General features: G+C 40.9%; 1 protein-coding gene across 1 annotated transcript; it reads right to left on the bottom strand.

The window, feature by feature from the left end:
- Nucleotides 1-1,376: 1,376 nt before the first annotated feature.
- On the bottom strand, nucleotides 1,377-3,188 carry LOC138807699 (endogenous retrovirus group K member 13-1 Env polyprotein-like). Its single transcript, XM_069993480.1, has one exon. The coding sequence runs from the start codon at nucleotides 3,186-3,188 to the stop codon at nucleotides 1,377-1,379; it is 1,812 nt and encodes a 603-aa protein (XP_069849581.1).
- Between the last annotated feature and the right edge of the window lie 7,540 nt (nucleotides 3,189-10,728).

Genomic DNA, 10,728 nt, shown 5'->3' with positions numbered 1-10,728 from the left:
AGCTTCTGTTTTAGTATAGAGACAAACCTATTCTTATTCTTAGAAGATGAACTCCCCATGATTTACTCGTTATCTTTCTCAGTCACAACTGAGGGGCCTGCAGCACCCCAACGAGCTTCTGACTACGATTCCAGGTGAAAAGAAAAGAGAGAGAGAGAGAGATAGATGCTTACCTCCCAAGGTTCCTTGACTGAAGAAACTGCTTCTTGCCCCGCTCTGAGCCCCACGTTGGGCGCCACCTGCCGCGGACCGGGTTCTGTCGGGACGACGAAGGATACCTAGGGGAGGAACCTGGAATAGGACGGGGAGATGGCAAACAGACAACTCACACACATTAGGAGTGGATGCTGAGTGCTGAGTGCGATTTAATGCAGAGGATAACAAACTTTTATAGCAAAAAGTCTCCATAAGAAAGGGCAAAAGGTTACATAATCTTGCTGCAGGGCTTCATTCTTGGGCGGTCACCAGCTGGTCGCCTGATAAGCACTTGTTTCCAGCTTCACCTCTATTTTTAAGAAATACAATTGGTTTCGATGATTGTCACCAATTAACCACTACTTTTTTCTATAGAGGCCTTAACTGTCCCATTAAGATCTTTCCTGTTCCTTCTTTAATAGTAAGGTCAGGGAGGCCTAGATCTATACTTTTTTCTATAGAGGCCTTAACTGTCCCATTAAGATCTTTCCTGTTCCTTCTTTAATAGTAAGCACCAAGGAGACTTAGATTTAGCAAGTCTTAGTAAATGAGGAAGTTCTTTCTCCTAAGTAGTTATCTCAGCAATTGCCATACATTCTTTCTGTTCTAGCCGTGCCTACAACTTTTTGTAAATTTCTTACAATTCCTTCTGCTGGAGTGACTTTGTGAAACCCCCAATACTTTTATATTTACTTATAACTTGTCTACTAGCCTCCATAAGAGGGGTTTCAGGGTAGCACTGAACTCTAGTGAGTTAGTCATATTTTTAAGACACTCATCAGATATTGGAGTCGTCAACACTCTTAAGAAAGAGCTTTGAATAAGGGAACGTTGACAATGAGTAAGTACAATGAACAGTAGAAACAGTAAAAGATTAATAGGCACTCTTTATGAGGAGAAGAAAGACAGAAACACATCTTTTCCAGGGGTTTTTGCCAGCCTTTTCCCAGGAGTAGGCCTCTTAGAAGCCCTATTCTCCGAGGTAGACTTCGGTGAAGTCCCAAAACTTGGAGATAGGTTTCTGTAAAGCCCCATTCTCTGAGGTAGACTTCGGTGAAGTCCCAAAACTCAGAGATAGGTCTCGAGGCCCCTATCATGGTCTGATAGATGGTTTCCCATGCTAAGCAGACTCTACTGGGGTCGGCGTGGCATTTGCCCCTTTTTTTTTTTTTTTTTTTTTTTTAGATGTGCCAGATTTCAGCTCGTATAGAGGAGATGGAGCGGAAGACTAGTTTGAAGAGGACTGGAAAGACAACAAGAACACATATAACAATTAGTGTTATGACTCCAAATGTAACCAAATAGTGCCACCAATCTAAAGGATTAAGACTTTTTAATCCTTTCTGTAAGTCTTCTGCTAACGAATTTATCCCTGCAGTTTCCAAATGAGCTTGACTAAGGGCTGAGATGTCTTTTTGTAGCTGTCCTATATCATGAGTTAAACTATTGTCCTTCCAGATTCCTTGTAAATGCACTTTGGTAGCTTCCCAATCTAAGCTGTCATTATAAGGCAATGGGGTAACACAAATGTACTTAAATGATTGATGACATCTAGTGGCCAGCCGGGTTTTAAGATTATTAACTTCAGTCCCTAACTTTAAGACTACTTCCTCCAAAACCTCTAGTTTGCTGTCTAATTTTTGATCAATGATCTGCTGCTCTGTTAAGGCTAGAGAAACATTCTTATTTAACTCATTAACAAAATGCGCCGAGTGCACTTGTTGTACTAGCGCAGTGGTGGATACAGCAAGCGAAGTTACCAATGCTATAAGGGAAGCAATTCCAAAAATCAATGCCGCAACAAATCTTTTTGGTCGTATTAATTCATACAGAACACGAAGTGTTTGCAAAGCAGAATTATCAAACCAAGGATCATCATGTAAATTCACAGGAAGCATTACATATTCAGGTCTTTTTACAATAATTACTACTGAAAATTCTTTATCTAAGGAAGCATCAACACAGTTGGTCAGTCGACAAGAGTAACATTGAATTAAAAAGGAATTTCCTATATGTGTAATGTTAATCTTCTTTTCACTTCCAATTAAAGCTGCATACGGATAAGACAAACAAGCTCTCAATGCAATTGACTCTGGTAGGTTAGTTTTGGGCTTTTTTAGCAATACCATATTTGCAGCTGCAGCAAATCTAAACAAATTTCTATGGGTAACGATGGTTCCATAATGACTAGATTTAGCAACCCACATGGGGGTGACAAATCCAGGTGTGAACCAACGCCTTACCGGTTCCGAGTCAGCCGGAGCTCGATAGCCTGTGAATTTCACATTCTCATTTTCTTTCAAATATTTTTTATAGTCATAAGTTGGGTTGGCAATGGAAAAATCAAATACCAAATCTGTAGTACCCTTAGGCCAATGTACAGAGGCAGAATGGGGAAATCCACAATCCAACCATGTTGGAAGTTCTTTTTCTGTTCTGCTGTCCCAAAATTGATCTTTATCCTGGTAAGTTGTTAAACAATTTGGAAAAGGCATGCTAACATTGTTATCAAAGGTCTCATTGTAATTAGCATACCCAAGTGTTTGAAAACTCAATTCCCACATCACCCTCTTACTGCTAGAAGCAGTATTAGTCTTATCAGGTGCATCAGTATAAAGGGTCCTGTAGTTAACAGGTAAGCATGCAAAAGGAGCACGGCCTTTTAAAGCCAAGCATATAGGGGTGACATCAGATCTTCCCTCATAATCTAGATACGTGGAGGTCATAGGCTCCTCCGACCCCACTGGAATGCCCCCTAGTATAGAGGTATCATTCATTAGCACTTTTATGTTAGATGGGTGAGTCCAGCCCACGGGATGAAGCAAAGGTGGGTCAGGAACATATGCCCAATACATTGTACAAAAAGTGTACTTCACCTGTAAAGAAACAAGAGCAAGCATGGCTAAAAACATGTTTTCCGGACTGGGTTGATTTCCGGTGGCCTCAACAGTGTGTCGAGCTTCTTCGCACAACTTCTGGATCTGTTCCCACATAGGTGGTGCAACGATGTTTGTAGAATCAGCCTGCGGTGGTGATAGAGAGAAAGTCTTCATCTTCTGCACCAGTTTTCTCTCCCGATGTATTTTCACTTTCCTCCTGACTCTTTTTTGGGCCCGAGAAGGGCCGGATGAGTCTGTCTGGGACCCAAATGGGGGATTCTGCATCCTGTGGGAAAACACAAGCATAGCCTCTCCCAGATGTTAACAGGAGGTCTGGCCCACGCCAGGTTCCAGTGAGCAGATCCTTCCATTTTACTGAAGGAAGAGCTGTAGTTTTTTCCATGCCCCAATGTCTCATCATCGGAGTTATTCCTTGCTCATCAGCATTGAAATGATTAAGGACCAGCAAAGCATGGTTAAGAGTGTAATGGGGGGAGTATTGCTTCCCTCCTCCCTGTCTAATTCTTGTCAATTGATTTTTTAAGGTCTGATGAGCCCGTTCTATGATTGCTTGGCCTTGTGGATTATATGGAATCCCTGTTTTGTGCACAATTTTCCATTGTGCACAGAATGTAGCAAAAGCTTTGGAGGTGTATGCTGGTCCATTGTCTGTTTTTATTTCCTTAGGAATTCCTAGGTCCACAAAGGCTTTAAGCAAATGTTGAATAACATCTTTCACAGCTTCTCCAGAATGGGCTGTCGCAACCATGGCATGAGAATAAGTATCTATACTAACATGGACAAAGGCAAGTTTCCCAAACTCTGTTACATGGGTAACATCCATTTGCCACAACATGTTTGGCTTTAAGCCTCTGGGATTAACTCCCATTTTTTGTGGATGAAAAACTTCCGGGCATGCCTCACATTCCCTGACAATTTGTCTTGCCTGTTCTCGAGATACTTGAAACATCTTTCTTAAGGCATTAGCATTTTGATGATGTAGTTTATGACTTTCCTGAGCTTCTTCTAAAGCTGACATTACATGACCTCCCTTAGTTAATAAGTCTGCAAACTTGTTACCTTGAGACAGAGGTCCAGGGAGATTGCTATGCCCCCTGATGTGACCCACAAACACCTTTGCCGTTCTTTGTTGTAATAGCTGTTGTAATTGTACTAAGTATTCTTTAACTTTAGATTGACCAGTAACTAAGGCTGTTTCAATGGCAGGGAACAAGGAAACTACATAGCGGGAATCTGTGTAAAGGTTAAACTCCTCTGAATAATTTTGAAAGGCTAGCAGAACTGCAATAAGTTCTGCCTGTTGTGCAGATACAGTTGGGTCATAAGACATTAATGGTGGTCTTGTACTGCAATAAACCACAGACTTTCCACTAGAAGATCCATCTGTAAAAATAGTTAATGCCCCGCCCAAAGGCTCTGTAACCACAACCTTTGGAAATATCACAGGAGTTTCAGTATAAAATTGTAACAAAGGATGTTGGGGCATATGAAAGCTTATTTTACCTGTATAAGTCAACACAGCAATTTTCCAATCATCATCAAATTGTATCAAATGATCTAATTGTTTCTTATTATAGGGAACAATAATGTTAGGTATCTCTTGGCCAAATAATTCTCTAGCTCTTAATCTAGCCTTTAAAATCAAATTAGCACATAAGAAGGGATATGAAGCAACTATTTTTCCAGGGTTATGGGAATAATGGATCCATTCCAATATTCCATCCTGCCAAAAACATCCTGTGGGAGTAAAGCTTGTAGCCAGAATTATAAAGGACCATGTTTGTGTAATATTAATTTGCTGTATTTTAGCTGTATTTAATGCTTCTTCTATCAATTTTATACAGGCTAGGGCTGCAGGAGTTATTTCCCTGGCAGATTTAGGGTGAGGATCTCCATTCAACATTTTCATCAAAGGATCTAATTGTCCTGTAGTTATTTTTAAACTAGGCCGAATCCAATTAATATTTCCTAATAATTTTTGAAAATCATTTAATGTTTTTAGTTTATCTATTCTAATTTGCGTTTTTTGGGACACAATATAATCATGTCCAATCACTTTTCCTAGATAATTTAAAGGCCGTTCATGCTGAACTTTATCAGGAGCTATTATTAACCCAAATTTTGTTAATTGTTCTATCATATCCTGTAATACATTCTCTGTCTTTTCTCTAGTTTCATCGGCCATAAGTATATCATCCATATAATGAATAATATATGCCTCTGGATATTTTTCTCTAACCTTTTCTATAGCCCTCTTTACATATTGTTGACATAAGGTAGGGCTGTTTTTCATGCCCTGAGGTAGCACTTTCCATTGGTACCTATTATAAGGTTGTTTAAAATTAGCTGAAGGGACACTGAAAGCAAATCTCTTGGAATCTTCTGGCTGTAATTTTATTGTAAAAAAGCAATCCTGTAAGTCTATTATTATTATATATCTACCCTGTGGGACTGCAACAGGAGAAGGCAGGCCTGGTTGAAGGGCTCCCATGTCATGCATGGTCTCATTAATTGCCCTTAGATCTTGTAATAATCTCCACTTTCCTGACTTCTTTTTTATTACAAAAATTGGAGTATTCCACGGACTAGTAGTCTCTTCTATCCTTCCTTGACTTAATTGTTCTAAAACTAATTCCTGTATGGCTTGAATCTTTTCTTGGGTTAGGGGCCACTGATTAATCCATACAGGGTCATCATTTTTCCATATTATTTTGTCAGCATAAAGCTGTTCCTCAGTGGCCCCTATGAAAAATTTTGCTCCTTCGATGAGGAGTCTATTTGCCCTATTTGAACATTCATGTCCTGCATGATGTCCCTACCCCATAAAGAAAAAGGCAAGCTTGGGATAACATAAGGTTTGAAGTGGCCTTGCTGCCCTTCACATACCCATTTGAGTTTCTGAGCTGACTGAGCTACATTAGAAGCCATCCCTAATCCTATTAGGGAGGAAGAAGTCTCTTGCACTGGCCAAGCTGTAGGCCAATCCTTTCCAGCTATACAGGATCTGTCAGCCCCTGTGTCTAGGAGCCCTGTTATTTGTTTTCCATTGACCTTAATGTCCTTGAAAGGCCTTTCATCTGTAATTTCCTGAACCCAGGCTACAGTATCTGTGGTGCCAAACCCTCCTTCTCTGTTCTGAGTCAAGGTGGGATTAGGCAACTTTAAATATGAAAGTAAAAGTATCTGGGCTATCCTCTGCCCTTTATGAATTTGAATAGTCTCTTTTAAAGACCTTATCATGACTTTTATAGTGGTAGGACTGTCTGAGTCTATTACTCCTGGTAAAACCTCAAAATTCTTTTTATAGTTTGAACTCCGGCCCATTATTAGGCCCATTACTCCCGAAGGGAGTTCCCCTTTTACGTTTGTCTCTAACAATACAACCCCATTATCTCGGGATATGATATGATCTTGAGTAGCAGCCAAGTCCAATCCAGCACTCCCTGGAGTGGCTCTGGGCAAGTCATGAATAGTTTGCTTTAGTTCCTCTCTTGGGGAGGGGCTGAGAGGTTGCCCCTCCGTCCGTTTTTTGTTTCCTCTTGAAGAGGAGTTCCGTCTTTATGGAACTTAGATCTACATTTACTTTTCCAATGGTACCCTTTTTGACACCGAGCACATAGGTCTGGTGTTTTTCCTAATCCCTTCTGTTGCTTTTGAGCTCTACACTCCTTTTGAACGTGGCCTGGTTTGCCACAATTATGACATACTCTTTGTTCAGGATTATATCCTGAGCCTCTGGTTACCTTTTTCACATATGTTTGAAAAGGCGTTTCTTTTATGGCAGCAGCATACGCAAGTCCCTGAATCATAGCAGGAGAAGCATCTATGCAAGCCTTAACATAGTCTTGTAGGCCTCCTGTTTTCCTCACTGGCCTGATTAATTCCTGACACACAGTGTTAGCATTCTCCCATGCCAATTGTTTGAGAATGATTTGAGCTCCCTCAGAAGGAGGGAACATTCTTGTAATAGCTTCCTCCAACCTAGCTATGAATTCCTCATATGGCTCCTCAGGCCGTTGCTTAATTCCTGATAGAACAGTGGTCTTTCCTTCCCCTGATGGTAACTTTCTCCAGGCCGTAATAACAAGCTTAGTGATGGTTTCTAAAATCTCCTTTGAGAGTTTAAGTTGTTTTCTAATGTCTGCATAATCCTCCTGACCAGTTAACATGGAGACTGTAGGCTTAGGGCCTGAATTTGTGAATAATCGCCGTTGCACTTCTCCTTTAACAAGGTCCTCATATTCTGTTCTCCATAATATGTATTGCCCCGGTGTTAGCACCGACTTTGCAGTTTGATACCAATCATAAGGAGTTAGCCAATCGTTTGCTATGGAGTCAAGGATTGTTAAAGTAAAAGGGGCAGAAGGACCCATAGTTTTTACTGCTGTTTGTAATTCTTTTAGTAATTTTAAGGATAATGGCTCCCACTGAGGTGGGCCCTGGTCCAGGTCAACAATAGGGAAAGTGAACGTAGTATCGCCGAGCTTTTTTGCCTCTAACATAGCTGCTCGGAAACCTGTGAGCGGAAGTGCAGGCGTTTTCACTTCTTCAGTATTATTGTCCCCGTCTTTATCTAAATCTATACATGGTTTTTCCTTATTACCTAAGTTTGTAGCTTCCATTGTTGTGCCATAGTTTTGACACCGATCGCAGCTCTTTAACTCAGAGGTTTCTTTGACTGCGGGACCTGCCTCCTCGGCTAAGCATTTTTGCTCAGTCTTCTCTTCCATAAGATCTCTTATCTGAGTCCATAATGAATAGACTGTCATAGGGACTGCTGCTGAGCCCTGAGCTTGGTAGAACTCTTTTATCCCTTGTCCTACTTTTTGCCAATCTTGTAGAGAAAGGCTTCCTTCCTCCGGGAACCAAGGATTAGTTTGTAACACAAAATTATAAAATTTTTTCACTGTTGCTGTGGAGATCTTAATGCCTCGTGCTTTCAGCTTCTGTTTTAGTATAGAGACAAACCTATTCTTATTCTTAGAAGATGAACTCCCCATGATTTACTCGTTATCTTTCTCAGTCACAACTGAGGGGCCTGCAGCACCCCAACGAGCTTCTGACTACGATTCCAGGTGAAAAGAAAAGAGAGAGAGAGAGAGATAGATGCTTACCTCCCAAGGTTCCTTGACTGAAGAAACTGCTTCTTGCCCCGCTCTGAGCCCCACGTTGGGCGCCACCTGCCGCGGACCGGGTTCTGTCGGGACGACGAAGGATACCTAGGGGAGGAACCTGGAATAGGACGGGGAGATGGCAAACAGACAACTCACACACATTAGGAGTGGATGCTGAGTGCTGAGTGCGATTTAATGCAGAGGATAACAAACTTTTATAGCAAAAAGTCTCCATAAGAAAGGGCAAAAGGTTACATAATCTTGCTGCAGGGCTTCATTCTTGGGCGGTCACCAGCTGGTCGCCTGATAAGCACTTGTTTCCAGCTTCACCTCTATTTTTAAGAAATACAATTGGTTTCGATGATTGTCACCAATTAACCACTACTTTTTTCTATAGAGGCCTTAACTGTCCCATTAAGATCTTTCCTGTTCCTTCTTTAATAGTAAGGTCAGGGAGGCCTAGATCTATACTTTTTTCTATAGAGGCCTTAACTGTCCCATTAAGATCTTTCCTGTTCCTTCTTTAATAGTAAGCACCAAGGAGACTTAGATTTAGCAAGTCTTAGTAAATGAGGAAGTTCTTTCTCCTAAGTAGTTATCTCAGCAATTGCCATACATTCTTTCTGTTCTAGCCGTGCCTACAACTTTTTGTAAATTTCTTACAATTCCTTCTGCTGGAGTGACTTTGTGAAACCCCCAATACTTTTATATTTACTTATAACTTGTCTACTAGCCTCCATAAGAGGGGTTTCAGGGTAGCACTGAACTCTGGTGAGTTAGTCATATTTTTAAGACACTCATCAGATATTGGAGTCGTCAACACTCTTAAGAAAGAGCTTTGAATAAGGGAACGTTGACAATGAGTAAGTACAATGAACAGTAGAAACAGTAAAAGATTAATAGGCACTCTTTATGAGGAGAAGAAAGACAGAAACACATCTTTTCCAGGGGTTTTTGCCAGCCTTTTCCCAGGAGTAGGCCTCTTAGAAGCCCTATTCTCCGAGGTAGACTTCGGTGAAGTCCCAAAACTTGGAGATAGGTTTCTGTAAAGCCCCATTCTCTGAGGTAGACTTCGGTGAAGTCCCAAAACTCAGAGATAGGTCTCGAGGCCCCTATCATGGTCTGATAGATGGTTTCCCATGCTAAGCAGACTCTACTGGGGTCGGCGTGGCAGATGAGCCTACAAAGGAGATGCTGAGAGGCAGAAGGAAAACCAGTACAGTGATGTCAGAAGCCAGTGAGAGGACATGTTTAAGAAATCAATAAAATCCAATGCTTCTGAGTACCATGAAGACTCAGGTTGAAACATCCATTATATCAGGAAACATGGTGAGAACTTACAGAAGGACAAAGAGGGCAAGAGTGAAGTGAGGAATGAGGATGGGGTATGGAAATGAAGAAAGAATGCACACAACTCAGAAAGAGGGAAGCATGAGAGAATGAAGAGTCAAGAGAAGGCTCAGCAGATTTCTGAATGCCAAGCACCATTGGCTCACACCTGTAATCCTAGGTATTCAGGAGGCTGAGATCTGAGAACAACAGTTCGAAGCCAGCCTGGGTACACAAATCCAGACTCTTATCTCCAATTAACCAGTAAAAAACATAACTGGAGGCATGGCTCTAGCAGATGGTGCCAGTCATGAGTAAAAAGCCAAGTGAGAATATGAGTCCCTGAGATCAAGTCCCAGCACCAGCATGAAAATGACCTTGTTTAAAATGTTGATTCCATGACCAGAGCTGGGAGAAAGAAGATTAGTACAGAGGGAGAAAGCTGTAAATATGAAGCTTCTATGAAGTAGAGAGAGAAGACCAAAAGCTCGAAGAGATGTGAGAAGAAGGCTTTTACCAGGAAGGTAGGAAGCTAGGAGGTGAGTGGCTATATACAGGTTTGTACCTTTGACAGGGAAAAAACTGTGAAGTTCCCATCTAATGGCTGCCACCTTGTTTATGACACAAAGCTGCACAGGGAGAATGAATAAGGAAGTGTGGGGCAAAAGGGAAAGGGTAGTGTCAGAGTTCTGATGGGGGGTATGATCCAAGTGATGGATCCTCTGCTTGGCTAGGGCAAGGCCCAGAGTTCAAACCTAGTACTAACAAAAGGAAGAAAAAGCCCTTCAGAACAAACTCAGAAAATGGCAATAAGGTAGAAAAAATTTACAAAAAAGATCACATATAATTATAAATAAGCTGGTAATAACTAATCCAGCAAACAAGACTTTGAATTAATTTATATCCTATTTTATTTTAATATAACATCTAAAGACTGGAAATGACAGCATATTTAAAATTTTAATTTTAATTCACATGACCTCATTTTTTTCCTTTCTGTATTGACATTAATAATATTTGAACATTACATTTTACGAAGTCCCCAAAAAAAGAAATATTACCTTTAGTAAACTCTTAAAATCCAATTGCAGAATTGGATGTGTGGCTCAAGTGACAGAGTGTTTGGTCTAGCAAGCCAAGTTCAGTTCACAACACTGCTGGAAAAAAATTACAGTCACATATATAATCCA

This window comes from Dipodomys merriami, unplaced genomic scaffold (genome assembly GCF_024711535.1).
Source record: "Dipodomys merriami isolate MVZ:Mamm:240054 unplaced genomic scaffold, mDipMer1.0.p SCAF_428, whole genome shotgun sequence".
NCBI lineage: Eukaryota > Metazoa > Chordata > Mammalia > Rodentia > Heteromyidae > Dipodomys > Dipodomys merriami.
This window is presented reverse-complemented; position numbering and strand designations above follow the sequence as displayed.